Source organism: Sphaerodactylus townsendi, linkage group LG16 (genome assembly GCF_021028975.2).
Source record: "Sphaerodactylus townsendi isolate TG3544 linkage group LG16, MPM_Stown_v2.3, whole genome shotgun sequence".
NCBI lineage: Eukaryota > Metazoa > Chordata > Lepidosauria > Squamata > Sphaerodactylidae > Sphaerodactylus > Sphaerodactylus townsendi.
This window is the reverse complement of record NC_059440.1, coordinates 14866119-14883349: the sequence shown is the minus strand read 5'-3', so window position 1 is coordinate 14883349 and position 17231 is coordinate 14866119. Positions and strand designations below refer to the sequence as shown.

The 17231-nt window shown below is 47.7% G+C and overlaps 1 protein-coding gene across 5 annotated transcripts in view; it reads right to left on the bottom strand.

The window, feature by feature from the left end:
• Positions 1–11846, bottom strand: part of COL26A1 (collagen type XXVI alpha 1 chain) — a 129561-nt gene extending 117715 nt beyond the window's left edge. For 4 of the 5 annotated variants that reach the window (XR_007246333.1, XR_007246331.1, XR_007246332.1 and 1 more), the window contains exon 1: positions 11253–11846. Coding sequence is in view for 1 of the 5 variants with exons in the window: in XM_048519208.1 (XP_048375165.1) it covers positions 11253–11416 (164 nt within the window). In the remaining 4 variants the exon portion in view is untranslated. The remainder of the gene's footprint in view (positions 1–11252) is intronic. The other variant, XR_007246334.1, reaches the window with a different exon arrangement.
• Between the last annotated feature and the right edge of the window lie 5385 nt (positions 11847–17231).

Genomic DNA, 17231 nt, shown 5'->3' with positions numbered 1-17231 from the left:
GCTTGTTATCTTCAAGAGCTCCTTTAAAAATGCATCGAAATGCATTTGCTACACAGGGCAGTGTGTATTCTGAATGGCATTCATATAAGACCAGCCAGAATGATCATGAAAAGGGGTGATTATTTGAAGAAATATGGCACTTCCAAACCTTGGGCTAGGGGGGAAAGCGCCAACCTGTAAGGAAGCGCATTTGGAAGAGGACCTGCGCCAAGTTTAATGGATCCGTTGCTCAAGTTGGGCCAAAAGCAAATTAGCAGAAGGGCAGCATGCAATTTTCAAATGCTTCCGGCTTGGACATAACTAAGCAGCAAGATTTTCCTGTTCTGCATACTGCGTGGCTTTCCAGCTGGCCTGAATACGGCCGTTTGGCCACACCAGTCTACGGTTAGAACATAAGAGCCCTGCTGGATCAGAACAGTAATCCACCTACTCCAACATCCAAACAGTTGCTCTAGACAGCCAACAGGGCACAGAAGCCAAAACTCTCGCAGCACCAGTATTCAGAGGTTGACTATGGAGGTTCTCTTTAGTCACTATGGCTAATAGCCATGGATGGACCTCTCTCCTTCATTAAGCTGGTTAATCCACTTCTAGGCCCATACCACGCCCCCGCATCAGCATGCATCCGGTCCGGTGCCCCCTGTCCCCTTGGCATTACGCCACTGCCGTGCCGTAAGCAGCAGGAAGAGCCAAGTGCAATGATGTACTTTCCAGTCACCACCTGTAAGTTGGCAACCCTTCCAGTCAAGGCCACTACCTAACCTTGCTCTAGAGTAAGGCCTGAACCCCAGGGGTATCTCATGGGTAGCTCAATATGGGACCAGATCTCTCCCGTGCTGCGCCGGCTGCATTGGCTTCTGCTGGAATTCCGGATCACCTTTAAGGTGCTGGTTCTAACCTTTAAGGCACTCCATGGTCTGGGACCTTCATATCTCGGGGGCAGTCTGTCCCCATATGTCCCTACTCAGCCTCTGCGCTTGGCGGAGGCCAACTTACTGGTGGTGCCTGGCCCCTCTATGATATGGCTGGCCTTTAGTGCCCTGGCCCCAGCCTGGTGGAACACCTTCCTCCAACTATCCGGGATTGGAATAGTTCCGCAGGGCCTGGAAGATGGAGTTGTTCTGCCGGGCTTTTGGAGAGGTCAGCTGTTCTATTCCATCTACCGTAGTTGTATATCTACAGTTTTGACCGCCCTTGGTGAGTTGCTTGTTTTGTCGTTTTGTCATCTTATTCTATGGAGTTTGGGTTGGATTTTGTTCTTTTTGGCTTGCTATACAGGAAAAAGCAATTTTTAAAGTGTTTTATTTGGGAAACCCAATATGCTGTAATTCAGTGTTAGCAGGCAGCTTCTAACAATTAAGCAGAAGGGGAAACGCTGCTCAAAATCATATTCCTTAAAAAAAATAGTTTATAAATAACCAGTACAATCCAAATGAGCAGCAAGCGTGTTTAGGAATAGGCTGGGGAAGCAACACAGGAGGATTTCCATGTCAAAAAGCTGTCCGCCCTTTTTCTGCTTCAACTTCATAGAGAAAAGGACACTGTCGGAGGACCTGTTGGAAGAGAGGCCTGTCTTTGTTGACCGTCGCAGTCGTCCCTTCAGACTGCTGCTTTCTCGCGGCTTTCCCTTCCCCGCCTTCCCCTTCCTGACTCCCCTCCCCATCCTCTGCTGTGTTCAGCTTGACCTACTAACTCAAGCCTTCTGTAGAAGGGTCAGATGCAAAGTCCAACTCCCAGAAGGATAAACCACATCAAGGCTCGGAAAAGGAAAAGGCCAGGGAGGGAGGGGGCAGGGGGAGAAACAGCGGCCCCCTCCTCCCGCCAGCCCTTCAAGCCTGCCAGGCCCAGATGGAGAGGAGGAAACAAAGCAGGCTTTACATTTATTTATTCTACAGCCAGATCTGAAGAGGAGCCAGGCAAATATTAAACCAGCATATAATAAAGGCTCTGAATTGGGCAGGAGGTCCCCTCTCCGTATCCCCCCCCCCTTCAAAAGTATCAAGTTTCTAGCCCTCTTGGTCCTAAGCAGTATCACCTGGCCAATTTGATTTGGAATAAATCACGGCGTCAGGTAAGAGATCGTCCGTGCAGGCTCAGGTTCCTGAATTCTTACCTCGAGTCTTGTTATATTTTAGCTTTTGACTGAGCGGATGAATTCCATAATTAGTCCCCTTTTACAAACGTTTCAGGATTACCCAGATGAAGGGTAGCCCTGGGATCAGATCGGAATCTTTACATGACCAATCAAGTTGCTCGAGATTTCCAAGCCGCTAGGAGGATCCGTGAATCGGTTGTGAACGATCATGAATAATTTTGTCTCTGCCTTATTTGAGTTCGTGACCGCTTGTCAGTGCGCTTTCTGATGTGCTTAACTAGCTGTGTGATACTTTAGATTGTTTAGTGTTTGTAACAAATGGCTAATAAAGATTCTGTGGAGGTTAAGCTAGTGTCGTTGAAAGAAACAAATTGGGAATGGGGGAATACTATGCTTATGTAAGCCCCACCCGAGAACTGGTAGCGTAATATTAAAAGCTAATGAATGAACCTCATAGTTGACCATTTCTAACAGCCTTCCCCTTGTTTCAATGGTGGTTTGGATCTCGCAGACTGTTTCCACTGAGACTCACCTCCCCCAGCCCCACAATTCAAAATACTCTCCCAGTGCTACTCTTGAGAGAAAAGGGAGCCCAGAACAGAGTTCTAGGGAGCAACCGGATCTTCAGCAGAAGGGGGGAGGCAAGGAAGACCAGCTCCACCGGTGGTAATCTTTCTCTCAACAACAGTGTTCTGTGGGATTCCATCCGCTATCATCCCCTCCCCAATTTAGGTTAGTCATTTGCCCATCTGCGGAGGTAACCCCCACCCTCAGCTTCAATTCACTGTTCTTGAGAAACTGAGAAGCAAGAGAGAAAGAAAACTTCCTCCATGCAGACACTCTAGGAATTTCCTTATGTCTCTATGGTCTTTACCACTGGAATTAGAGGAAATTCCTAGAGCATCGCTGAGAAGTAATTCAAATCTTCCCCAAACTTCATCCTCTCCAGGTACTGCTTTCAAAATCTCCTGCCACTTATCAAGGCAGTGCTGGCAATTCTATTCCGGTTCCCTCACAAGCCGAGTGTTATATTTGACTCGGAGGCAAAACAAAAATTTAAACTGCCTCCCAGCCCCGCAAAGTCTTTGCACCTTGTTACTATAACATCCGTTCGGTTCGCACTGTCATACCAAACCCTCTACCTTTCACAAATCAGTTTTATGAACTCTTGTGTCGGGAGCATCTTCTTTGCTTGCAGGAAGTCCCTGGCTGGCCTCTCAGAAATACTCCCTCTACTGGTCCTGAAAAAATTAGTACTCAGTCCTTTTACCATTTTCAGCAGGATAACCGTTTAATAGAATTAGAAAAAGGGCACTTTACCAAGTCCCGAATAATGCATTTTCAGCCTTCCAATGCACTTTAACGATAGTTTGCAAGTGGATTTTGCCATTTCACACAGTACAATCCAGCTGCAAAGTGCTTTGAAAGTAGATTGCGAGTGCATTATTGGTCATGTGCGAAAGCGCCCAAAGACTCGAGCCACAGACAGCCCGCACGGGTGGCATAAAGTGAAAAGATTGGGACAACACGTTTGGCATTTTGATAATGAAAAACATATATTGGATGCTAGAATGGGGAAAGCAATCGCTTTGTTTAATAGCAAAGTGGCTCTGCCCCCCTTCCCGTTGTTAAGTGCAGCATCACAGTGCCCCACACATGCAAGGTTGAGGCGTTGACACACTCAGATGATTCCCCAGATAGGGAGAAAAACACAACACAGTAACATAGCTAAAAGAGATTAAAAAAAACCAGCCTGATGACGGCCTGAGTATGTTCCGGGAGGCATAAAATGTCAAGAGCAGTTTTAAAGCGGAAAAGTTTTCCAGCGTCGTGTGCCCTTGAGAGTTCATAGAATGCTTATGGGGAGAGATCTGCAGGGCGGAGTGGAAATTCCAAATTGTTTCCCCGCCCCATGATTCCTGATGGCCCCTCAGCTTGCTTGGTTCAAGATCCGAAGTGCCAAGGACCGTTGCGTGTCAGTCTAAGCATCTTCTGTGACCACACTGACTTGTCTCCTGAGGAAAAGGAAGCCCTCGTGGTTCTAAGATGCTCCCAGGGTGCATGCCGATTCACACAAAGCAGGCTGGCTGGGCCTCCCAGCTGCCCCCACAAAAAGCAGATTCACAGAACGATTTCCAGAAATCAATTCTGACTTTGGAGGTAGGATTCTCAGGCACTCAGGCAGAAAAAAGTATTTCCCAACACTTGATGCTTTTAACTGGGGATGCCCACAGCTGTAGAGTCAACACCACACAGGTGTTGTCAAGTTTACAGGTTATACCACCAGTCAAGTTTACAGGTTATACCACCAGACATGATCAACGTCAGCCAACAAATCGTGCCTTTCTGTTGCTTTGTTTTGCGTCGGGAAGCAGGGTGAATTCTATCCAGCATGCAAACCAGGCAGAGACTGATGGAGACCCTAAATAAAACAGTTATTATGGCACAGCATTTCTTAAACTTGGGTTCAGGGATCCCTGGGGGTCCAAGAGGGTATTTCGGGGGTCAAGGAGCACTTCATAAGGACCAAGGGGAAGCCCTTCTTCAGCGTGGTGTAGTGGTTAAGAGCAGGTTTGATTCCCCACTCCTCCACCTGAGTGGCAGAGGCTTATCTGCTGAACCAGATGTGTTTCCGCACTCCTACATTCCTTCTGGGTGACCTTGGGATAGTCACAGTTTTTTGGAACTCTCTCAGCCCCACTTACTTCATATACTTCATAAGGTGTCTGTTGTGGGGAGAGGAAGGGAGTTTGTAGGCCACTTTGAGTCTCCTTCCAGAGTCCCCTTCCAGAAGAGAAAGGTGGGGTATAAATCCAAACTACTACTACTTCTACTGCTACTTCTACTACCACTGTTCTTGCAACCAACTGACTGTGAAAAATGGAGTCCTGTTTTTTAGAAACTGAAAACAGAACACCTCACCCCAGGGATGGCTGTCCCCATTTTTTCTTGGAGTGCATAAAACAGCTGCCTTCTGAAATGGTATACCTCCATGGTGGCGAACCTATGGCACTCCAGCATGCTGGCAGCGGCTGATGGAAATTGTAGTCCATGAACATCTGGAGTGCCATAGGTTCGCCACCACTGGTATACTTGAACAAAGACCAAATATAGTTTGGCAAAGAGACTTCTCTTAGTTTTGAACGTAATACAGCAAAACTAGTCTCTAATGAACCACCATGCTCATGAGTCACTCTGTGATTAGGGGAAACCTTTGTGCAGAGGAAAAAAGCATACTATCACCTCTGTAACTGAACAGACTAACCCTGTTGTCATCCTCAATCATGTTCCGTCTGTTAGCGCCCTACAAACATCCTTGAGGATGAAGAGAAAGAGAAGCTCCAGACAGAAAGGTGAGTTTTTCTCCCTGTCCCTTCCTTTTAACATCCAGCCTGATGAAGAATTCAGGAGCATTCAAAAGCCTGCACGCTGTTTGGCGTCATTTTGTTTGGTCCTCAGAAAAGGTACGATGTGGCTTTTCCAGAATATAGATGACCGTAGATCTGGTACTTGCATTACAGAAGGGCTCGAAGCAGCGGCGGAGGGGGGGCGGGGGTTGGCATGCAAACAAGGTAAAGTTGCATTCTTTGCTTTGCACAGCAGGGTCAGTTTCTCAAGATCAACTGAAAATGCACCTTCAATGCACCCCTTTAAGTTCCCTGTCACAAGAATCTTGCTGGAACCCAAAGATACCACTGCCTTTAACTATCACTTCCAAGGGTTAATAATGACTGCAGCTTTGTGAGTGAAGTGCTGAGGAGTTGAAGAGGACCCTGTACGATTTTTAAGGTGAAAGATGCACAGGAGTGATTTGTTATTGCCTGCCTCTATAGAGCAACCCTGTATTTCTGTGGTGGTCTCCCATCCAAGGACTAACCAGGACTGACCCTGCTTAGCTTCTGAGATCTGACGAGATCCAGCTGGGCAGTCCAGTTCAGGACAACTGCAAAGAAACGTGGCATTAGATTTGAGATTCTCGCATTTCGCAAAGTGCCCATCCTGGCCTTTTCTTCCCAAGTGGAATGCACTAAGCAATGCGCGCTTCGATATCCATCTGAAGCTTACAGACTTCTAAACGCGATGGTATGCATAAGAAATGCGCCTCGGAAAAGTACTTGGGAGGACTTCTGGGCCACTCCACTCTGGTGCGAGCTAGTCCCGATAGTGGAATTACTTCCTTGCTTTCTCCAGTCTCCTTTCCCCGATCTGAAATGCCACCTACTGGCTAATCCAGAGGTGGAGCAAAATTGATCAAAGCAGCAAGCCAGAATAATTGAAGGAAGAGGCAGAGGTACTCCCCTGTGCAAGCACCGGATCATTACTGTCCCATAGGTTGACGTCACATCACAACGTTTGCTACGCAGACTATGTTTTTTAGGGTGGCTTGCCAGTGCCTTCCCCACTCATTTACACTTTGCCCCCAGCAAGCTGGGTACTCATTTTACCGACCTCGGAAGGATGGAAGGCAGAGTCCACCTTGAGCTGGCTACCTGGAACCAACTCCTGTTGGGATTGAACTCAGGTCGTGAGGAGAGCTTTTGACTATAGTACTGCAGCTTACCATTCTGTGCCACAGGGCTTCTTGATTGGATAATTGAAACATTATGCCAAAAAAAATCAGACTTTGGGAACACATTTGTGCAAGAGAAAGCCCTAGATCAGGGGTGTCCAACTCTGGCCCTTCAGATGTTCATGGACTACAATTCCCATCAGCCCCTGCTGGCATGGCCAATTGGCCGTGGCAGCAGGCTGATGGGAATTGTAGTCCATGGACATCTGAAGTGCCAGAGTTGGATACCCCAGCCTAGATGATAGTTCAAGGCCTGGGTCATAGTTCTAGAGGTATCAGGAAAACTATCAATACCACTGAGTGGTTCACGAACACAGGGGCCAAGCCCCATTTCTAGGCTTGCCAGCCGCCTCCAGGTGGAGACTGGCATTCTGGAATTACAACAGATCGCCACATTACAGAGATCAGTTCCCTTGTAAGAAATGGCAGCTTCAGAGGGCAGATTTAATAGTGTACCATGGAGTCTAGGAGAAACAAAGGTCCTAGATTGACACACATTCCCACAGAGTTATCTTCCCTCCCTAAAATCCATCCTCTTCAGACTCTGCCCCCAAATCTCCAGGGCTTTTTCAAGGTGAAGTTGGTAACTGATCATTTCCCCAGGTTGGTACAAACACAGAACATAGTGCTCACACTATACACCCATGGTTGCATACAAAAGTGTTATGGATATTTCGTTTGAATCTTTGTTTAATTCATTTTTACCTTGCCTTTCCCCCCCCAGTATGTATCCAAACCAGCTTCACTGTTCTCCTCTCCATCCCTTTGAGGACACGGCAGCATCAGTAGTGTATGTAGTGCAAGTGCCATCAAATTGTGACCAACTTATGGTGAGCCCAGCAAGGGATTTTTCAATGCAAGGCAGAAACAAGAGGTGGTGTTTGCCATCCTCTGCAGAATATTCTTGGGTGGTCTCCTAGCCTCCTAGTTCTGACTCTGCTGCACTTCCAAGATTTGACAAGATTGGGCTATACTCAGAGGTGGGATCCAACCAGTTCTCACCACTTCTCTAGAAGTGGTTACTAATTTTTTCTGAGTGCCGAGAAGGGGTTACTAAAGCAACCTCCCTGCCCAATAGGGACTGGAGGTGCGTGTGTGTGGCGGTGCCACTGTTTGAATCCCACCACCATCGGAACCTATTAAAATTTTTGAATCCCACCACTGGCTATACTATACCATTCCACATCACCTGTGCTAGTAGCATTTAAGTCCCACCTGCAAAAGCAGCTAACATTTGTTTCTGGCTGTGATTCCACATTGGATATTTTATCTGGTTTGTCAGATTTTGATATCTTGTGGAATTGTGAGCATCTCTGAAAAACAGAACAGCAACACAGAGTTGCGGCACAGGCGTTTGAAACGGTGGCCCACTGCTATAAACGATACTGGTGGAGCCCCAGGACCGTTCGCACCCTCCCATGCGGGCGGTCCACAGAGGCACCTTTGAATGAAAGCGCTTCTGTTTTGTCTGTAAACTTCCCTTCCCTTCCCCTGCGAAGCTCTGCAGGGACGAGGGGACACGCCCCCGTGGCCATAGCAACATCTCAGGGGTCGGAGGCCAGGAGGCATGTCCCCTTGTCCATGCCTTCGACAATATAATCTATTGCTTGTTTTTGTTGCATATTATGCCACACCTTTCTACGTCACTTTTCTCCCCAACACAGGAATCAAGGTGGTTTACAACATTCTTCCCTCTCTTCCCCTTTGTCTTGGCGTGGATGGCTCCAGTGGTTCAGCATGAACCTAAGCAGCCTGGGATAAGGGGATCTGAAAGACTATCCCCGGATCAACACCTTATGCCCGGCTTCTGAGGCAGGGAGAAGAGAAAGGGCCTTTTTAGTGGTGGCGCCCAATCAGGTAGATTGCTCCCAGTCTGCCATCTGTCAGGTGACATCACCATTCTTCGGGGCTCTCTGTTAGCATGTTGCAGTGGCCGTTGCTGGAAAAGCTCTCTTTTAGAAAACATATTATAGCATTGCTGTTTTTTCTACACCTGTGGCCCTCAGTTTGCAAGACCTGAGTGAGGCTGTTAATGGAAAGACATTTTGGATTCACAGGGTCGCCGTGAGTCAGAAGCAACTTGATAGCAGTTAGCACAACACACACGAGCTACTGCATCTGATTATCGTATTGGTTTTTTTAATCCCCTGTTTTCATTTTGTTATTCATTCATACATACATTCTATATTCCTTTGATTGTTTTAAAGGTGTCACCTGAGCAAGCACCTGGCCATTACTGACCCACAGATGATGTCACATCTCAATGTTTCCTAGGCCAGCTATATTTACAGGGTGGTTGTCCCTGCCTTCCCCAGTCGTCTACACTTTATCCTTTTAGGAGCAGCAGTGGCGTAGGAGGTTAAGAGCTCGTGTATCTAATCTGGAGGAACCGGGTTTGATTCCCAGCTCTGCCACCTGAGCTGTGGAGGCTTATCTGGGGAATTCAGATTAGCCTGTACACTCCCACACACGCCAGCTGGGTGACCTTGGGCTAGTCACAGCTTCTCGGAGCTCTCTCAGCCCCACCTACCTCACAGGGTGTTTGTTGTGAGGGGGGAAGGGCAAGGAGATTGTAAGCCCCTTTGAGTCTCCTGCAGGAGAGAAAGGGGGGGGGTATAAATCCAAACTCTTCTTCTTCTTCTTTTATTTGACCATAAGCTCTGTTAAACATTATGCATGGGGAAGACCGAAGCAAACTAGTTCAGCTGAAGCCCAGTTGCTCTGATCCGTACACTCATTGGGTGTGGGGGGGCGGGGAGAGCCCTTCTCCTCCAACCCCTGATTGCAGAGATGCCTGATTGACAAGATCTTCCCCTCCGCTTTCTCTTTGATAAGGAGAGTCATATATGCACCAAATTCCATGCAATCGGATATTTACATGAAATGCTCAGGTCCCGAGGAAGGTTATCTGCTCAACGGGCTCGCTCCGTTCCTCCGTGTACTATTGCGATTCTTCTGGGAAATATATGAACCAAGGCACTGTCTGAGAAGGGTTATGCACGGTTGTTTGGACATTATTTAAGATATTTCTTCCCTACTTTTGACAACATGGTTGCCATCAGTTGTTTATGACCTATTGTTTCAAAGAATCTTCATGTAAGAGAACCCCAGCACATAAAAGAGCACAGGAAACGCTGAAGGCAACTTTATTCTGCACTGGTCAGACCTCACCTCGCGTACTGTGTCCAGTTCTGGAGACCACAATTCAAGAAGGATACTGACAAGCTGGACCAGGTCCAGAGGAGGGCAACCAAAATGGTAAAAGGTCTGGATTCCATGCCCTATCAAGAAAGACTTAGGGACCTGGGTAAGTTGAATCTGGAGAAGAGAAAGTTAATGGGTGACATGATAGCCATGTTTAAATATTTGAGGGGGTGTCATATTGAAGATGGAGCAAGCTTGGGGGGGGGGGTTGTTTGTTTTTTGCTGCTCTAGAGACTAGGACGGGGAGTGATGGATTCAAAATATGAGAAAAAGAAATTCCACTTAAACATTAGGAAGAACTTTTGATTATAAGGGCTGTTCAATAGTGGAATATGCTGCCTCAGAGGAATCTCCTTCTTTGGATGTTTTAAACAGAGGCTGGATGGCTATCAGCTGGGAGTGCTTTGATTGTGTTCCTGCGTGGCAGGGGGATGAGTTGGATTGTCCTTGTGGTCTCTCCCAACTCTATGATTCTGTGACAACCAAAGCCCCACCAGACGTCATGATGTTCCAGTCATATCAGCTCTGTCTGGTGGTTTTGAGACAGGCAATCATCCATGCACACAAGCACATCCCCAGTGGATGTTGAGGTCATTCGACATGTCCGAATCAGCTCAAACCATGTGCCTCTGATCTCTACCAAATAACCACAGCTGGCTCCCATGCATCTGGAAATGGAAGAAAACTTCTAGCTCAAATAGTGCCACCTGCTGGCAGGGAGGGGACTTGCCTCAGGGGTAGTAGCATGAATTGCAAAGGACCTCCTGCTGCTTGGAGATGTATTGCAGGGTGGACAAGAGCTAGACAGAGGTATGGGCTGGCTCAATGTACTGTACTTTCACATGTTCAAGATGCTGCTAATTCAGCCCATCAGCTGGCCAGCCCATAATTCACTGGCAGAACTCACCCTGTGCATTCAAAAGATCCCCGCTCCCCCCCCCTCCTCTCCCAACAAATTCAGGTCTAATTAAATGGTCTTAATAAAAAAGCTGGTAAAAACGCTCCTGGAGAACCGCTACTATCTGACTCCAGTTAAGGCAAATGTCCACATGATTAAGCCTCGATGCTTAATAAAACGACCCTGCAGACTGTGAGGGGGGGGGGAGAGAAAGAAAGAAAGAAAGAAAGAGAGAGAGAGAGAGAGAGAGAGAGAAAGAGAGAAAGAGAGAAAGAGAGAAAGAGAGAAAGAGAGAAAGAAAGAAAGAAAGAAAGAAAGAAAGAAAGAAAGAAAGAAAGAAAGAAAGAAAGAAAGAAAGAAAGAAAGAAAGAAAGAAAGAAAGAAAGTTGCTATGTCCCTGTTAATCGTTAAGGTGTCGTTACCAGCTTAGTGCCAGAACCCGCCTGTGTACTGCCTATCTGGAAATGTTGGGAGCTTGGACTCACCGCCGATTCGTAAAGCCGTTGCCCGCGGGTCCTCCGGAGCTCTGCTCGGGGTAGTTGTGTTGCAGGGTCGAGGCGGGGAACTGGTAAAGAAATCCCGTCCCGAAGGAGCATCCCCAAAAGCAGCCGCAGCAGCAGCACCAAGAGAGGAAGAGAGTCAGGTACATCTTGGGACCGTTCGCCTTTGGAGAGGCACTTGGGGAAGTGGCAAGCCAGACGCGCAAGCGGCGCTGAGGGGGGTCTCCCAAAACCAGCTGCTCACAGACGCATTTCAGACCGAGGAGGTACCAAAAGGGATTTGGGGGGGAGGCCAGAGACAGGAGAAAGACCCCCCCGGTGGGCTCTCGGTTTCTAAACGGGAGGCTGCCGAGAATCTGTGCCCAAAGTTCAGCGGCCGGCGCTGCCTCTGTGCGCCCTGGGCGCACAGGCAGTTTGCGGGTGCCTTTTCAAACCGGAGCTAGGTTGGTTCCGCGGCTCCCTCCAAAAGGGGGCGAGAGGTGGGTGGGTATGTGGGTGGGGGGTGCCGGGTTAACCCTTCCCAGGCCTCGCTTCTGCTGCAGCTGCTTTGGAGCAGACAGTGAGAATCAAGGGTTCGCAGCCAGATTGGGAAATGTTTCGAGAGACTCTCGCAGGAAAGGAAGGGAGAAGCTTTAACTGCGTTTCCACCCCAACCCTTCTTCATCTGCCAGGCTGGTTTGCAGACAGAAAGGGTTGAGGTTGCACCCAAAATTCCCACTGCAAAGTTCAGTTCGGCCCCTTCCGCACATGCAGAATCATGCACTTTCAATCCACTTTCACAATGGGTTGAAAGTGGATTTTGCTATTCCGCACAGTAGTAAAATCCAGCCGCAGAGTGCATTGAAAGTGGATAGAAAGTGCATTCTTCTGCATGTGCGGAAGGGGCCTTAGAGAATCCCTACGTGGCTTACACAGGTTTGCTGGATCCGTTGCAGGCCTGTCCTCGTATTTCGTTCTTTTCCTAGGACAGGTAGCATCCTAGGCAGAGCCCTGCAGCTGGATTCTCCAATCCACATGTGCCAGGATACGAATTCCAGAGGTTAGCACTGGTAGTCTGTTACAACAGAATAGCAAAAGGCTCTCGTGGGCCCTTCAGGACTAGCCGAATTTATTGTGGCCAAAACTTTCATGAATTAGAACCTCCCACCCCCACCCCCACCCCCACCCCAGGGGCAATCGGAAGGGAAGGCAGAAAGTGCTATTGGTCTTGGTCTCTCAAGCTCAAAGGTGACCTTAAATCGGATGCTTATTGTCATGCATATTCTTATCAGACCAAAAAACGTGACACATTTTCTTTGTTTTTGTTATAGCCAGGGTCCTCAAAAGCTAGCCCAGGCTTTCCTGCTCATTTTATAGTAGTAGTGTAGCAGCAGCTTTAGACTTTGGGCTCACAGCATATTCCATAACATATAAAACTAATATAAATACAGATAAAAATGAATAAAAAAAACTTAAGATCATCCCAAATCTGATGGTATCAATATATACATAGCATGGGGGAGGAGCATAAGGGAGGACAATGCTGAGGGAAACTTATAGCTCTGTCAACCACAGGGCTGGTGGAACAGCTCTATCTTACAGCCAGGCCCTGCGGAATGGCATCAGATCCCACAGAACCCTGGTCTCACGGGACAGCGTTCCATCGATGTCCCCTCCTCTGCCATATTATCACGTCAACAACAACCTTGTGAGGGAGGTTAGGCTGAGATGCACAGGTTCATTCAATGATGTCAGAGTGGGATTTGAATCCAGCTGTCCCAGGTCTGAGTCTGACACTCCAACCACAACACCCTATTAGCTTTCTAAACTTTTGTAAAAAAAAAATTCTGTGAGATTTTAATTCCGTGGATTTTTCAGTTCTGTGTACTGTTTCGATTCAGCGTGTTTTTAATCTGCACATTTGTTGTCAGTTGGACCGGTGTGCCCAGAGGTGGGATCCAGCAGGTTCTCACAGGTTCCCGAGAGTAGGTTACTAATTATTTGTGTGTGCCGAGAGGGGGTTACTAATTGGTGATTTTGCCACGTGATTTTTGCCTTAGTTACACCCCTCCTCTCAGCAGTAGCGTGCAGAACTTGAAGCAGTCTAGCAGGAGGTGCACCAACGTGCGTGGCAGCCTGCGCCTGCGTGCATTCGTTTCCAGCCCAAGGACCGGCGCAGCGGCTGCATCCTTGCCACAGCCCCGACCCTGGAATGCCCCACCCCTGGAATGCCCGGCCTCACCCCCGTCGTGTCCCGCCCAGCCCCATTTGGTGCTATGCCACAGTTTGAATCCCACCACCATGGGAACCTGTTACTAAAATTTTTGGATCCCACCACTGGGTGTGCCGTACGTCCTTGTTACTTGTTGTTGCACTGTTAGCCGCCTAGCGTCTGAGGAGATAAGGTGGGGTGTGAATGTCTTAAATAAATTAAAATTGAGAACATGTGTGGTGTACTGGTTAGAATGTTGGGCTAGGATTCAGGAGACCCAAATCCCCTCTCTGCTATGAAGCTTGCTTGGTGACCTTGGGCCAGACACAATCTCACCCTCACCTACCTCAAAGAGATGTAAACATAATGAAGCACCATCAGTTACAACCAATGTTTGGAGACACCACAAATTTCCACCTCCTGGGTTTTTCAGGCCAAGAGATGAGAAGAGGTGGTCTGCTATTGCCTACCTTTGCATAGAAAACCCTCATCAGGAGCAGCTGTGGTGCAGTGGTTAAGAGCAGGTGTACTCTAATCTGAAGGAACCGGGTTTGATTCCCCGCTCTGCCGCCTGAGCTGTGGAGGCTTATCTGGGGAATTCAGATTAGCCTGTACAGTCCAACACATGCCAGCTGGGTGACCTTGGGCTAGTCACAGTTCTTCAGAGCTCTCTCAGACCCACCTACCTCACAGGGTGGTTGTTGTAAGGGAGGAAGGAGATTGTAAGCCCCTTTGAGTCTCCAACAGAAGAGAAAGGGGGGATATAAATCCAACTCTTCTTCTTCATCTTCCTTGGTGGTCAAAGTACTGACCATGTTGACTATGTTTAGCTTCTAAAATCTGGTGTGTGCAGGCTAGCCTGGGTTATTTGGGGCCTAAACAAACTCAGACTAGCCCTTGCTAAATTTTAGGCTGCTGCTGCAGAGCAGTAGGACAATAAAATGGAGGAGAATGAGGTAAACCACTTTGACTTCGGCCCCTTCCGCACACACAAAATAACGCATTTTCAAACCACTTTTACAACTGTTTGCAAGTGGATTTTGCTATTCCGCACAGCTTCAAAGAGCACTGAAAGTAGTTTGAAAGTGCATTATTCTGCACGTGCAGAAGGAGCCTTCCACTGAGGGAGTAAGTTGGGGTGCAAATTAAGTAAAACAAATTTTTAAAAGTGCGGACAGAGGAATTCAGAAGCATTTCTGCTTTCTTTTCCCTCCACACTTCTGTCTCGGTTGAAGACACTTTCTGAATCTGTCTGCATGTATTTTGCAGTTCTGTCTGAAGGATCACACCCTGGCCATCTCTGGTGACAGAATTCTGGGCTGCGCAGCCCAGAGAGGCGCAAGGCCCTGTGAGTCCCACCATTCTCATGCTCCGCCGATAACCTTATGAAGAAATCCTTTCGCAGTAACATGCCAGCACTACTAAATGTTACCAACACGTAGGCCTCTGTTTCTAATTAGCCATGAGATTCATTATGCCAGAGAATATGAGATTTGACATGCATTTGGGGAGAATTTTTGTCACCTCATTTCGCTAAATTGAAGTGCCGACAGAAAGTGAATCTCTGCTTAGTGTCTTCCGCTGACATCTTCTGAAAGGAGATGTCATAGCATGACACATATTAATCAAAGGGGTCGATGTCATTTTTTTTGAAGAGGAGATGGGAGTAAAGGAAGACAGGGAAATGGTTGGAACGGTGGGACAGGAAACAATTTCAGCTTGGGCTATTGACCTCCCTCATCTCCTAGCAGTATCAGGAGAATAAGTGTGCATGCTGCAGAACAAGCCGGCAACTGAGCCTCCTCCGCCTCCTGCTACGACCTCTTCTCTGCCTTCTACCTGGGTCACCTGCCCTCCTTGCATGCCCCAAAGATCCAGCCCTAAGATTAGCTCCCACTGTACACACCTCACCATTAAGCGAGATGAGCCCCCTTGCCAGTGTGGTGTAGTGGTTAAGAACAGGTGCACTCTAATCTGGAGAACTGGGTTTGATTCCCTGCTCTGCCACTTGAGCTGTGGAGGCTTATCTGGTGAACCAGATTAGCTTGTACACTCCAACACATGCCAGATGGGTGACCTTGGGCTAGTCACAGTTCTTCAGAGCTCTCTCAGACCTACCCACCTGACAGGATGTTTGTTGTGGAGGGGGGGGGGAGTGGAAGGGAAAGGAAATTGTAAGTCCCTTTGAGTCTCCTTACAGGAGAGAAAGGGGGCAAATAAATCCAAACTCCTCCTCCTCCTCCTCCTCCTCCTCCTCCTCCTCCTCCTTCTTCTTCTTCTTCTTCTTCTTCTTCTTCTTCTTCTTCTTCTTCGTCCAATTCAGTGCTCACCCTTCCATTATCTTAAAAATGTTAAGCAATTTCCCTTTATCAAGGTCACCAGACTCGAGAGACAATTTGGGAAGGAGAGAGAAGACAGCAACTTCTTCTGCTGGAAGGAGCCAACGAAAGACAACGGTCCATTCGGAGTTCTTTTGGAGATGTGTCATGTAATTGCCCGCATTAACAGTAATGAATAGACCATCTTTTTTCCCCCCAAGGTGCCTATCAGAGCTGCTCTATCAGCACAATTGCTCGAAACTATGCTGATAAATTGAAACCAGAGCAATCTGGAGGCAGGGGTGGCCAAAAAAAATATCCATCCAGCCCATTTATCAGGGAGGCTTCAGGCAGGAGAAGAGCAACCCAGAAATAGGAACAGGCCAGACCTTATAAACCAGACATCTTATTACCATTATAGAGATTTCTAAAACTGCCTGGGGGGTGGGGGGGGGAGGAGAGATATTCAATATTAGCCTGGGAAACAAGAACAGCAGAACTGACTTAGAAAAACAAGGAATTGATTGAGACAACTTTTTTTAAAAAAAAATGAAGGCTGGACATGAAACTGCACCTCCCGACCCTCTTTTGGGCACCAAGGATTCACCCTTCCGCGCTTGCTCCGTAAGTGACCATAGAAGGCCCAGGATTGAACAAATGGTTCTGGACACATAATACGTGAGTTTGTTGTTGGAAGATCATTGGGGTGTCGTTCACTTCTGCCACACTACCTGTGCATGTGGGGATACACGGAGTTGCTTGGTAACCTAGGCAGGCTTTGCCCCTAAGGGGTTTACAGGTTAAAACAGAAAATGAGGAAAACCTCAATAATCCTGTGTGAGGGATGTCACACACCCACACCCGCACACACACTTTTGACAGAAACCAGTGTGCAGTGGAGGTTAGAGTGTCAGGCTAGGAGACACTGGTTTAAATCTCCACTCCACCATGACATTCACTGGGCAACCTCAGATCCCAGTTGGATCTACCGTAAATAATTGCTGTGAGGATACCGAGGAGAAGGACTCGTGTACACCGTTCTAAGCCCTTAGAAGAAGGAGAGTTTGGATTTATACCTGGAAGGAGTCTCAAGGTGGCTTACAAACTTATTTGCCTTCCTCTCCCCACAACAGACGCCTTGTGAGGCAGGTGGGGGGCTGAGATAGTTCCAAAGAACTGTGACTAGCCCAAGGTCGCCCAGCGGGATTGTAGGAGTGTGGAAACACATCTGGTTCACCAGATAAGCCTCTGCCACTCAGGTGGAGGAATGGGGAATCAAACTCAATTCTCCAAATTACAAGAAGAAGAAGAAGAAGAAGAAGAAGAAGAAGAAGAAGAAGAAGAAGAAGAAGAAGAAGAAGAAGAAGAAGAAGAAGAAGAAGAAGAAGAAGAAGAAGAAGAAGAAGAAGAAGAAGAAGAAGAAGAAGAAGAAGAAGAAGAAGAAGAAGGAGGAGG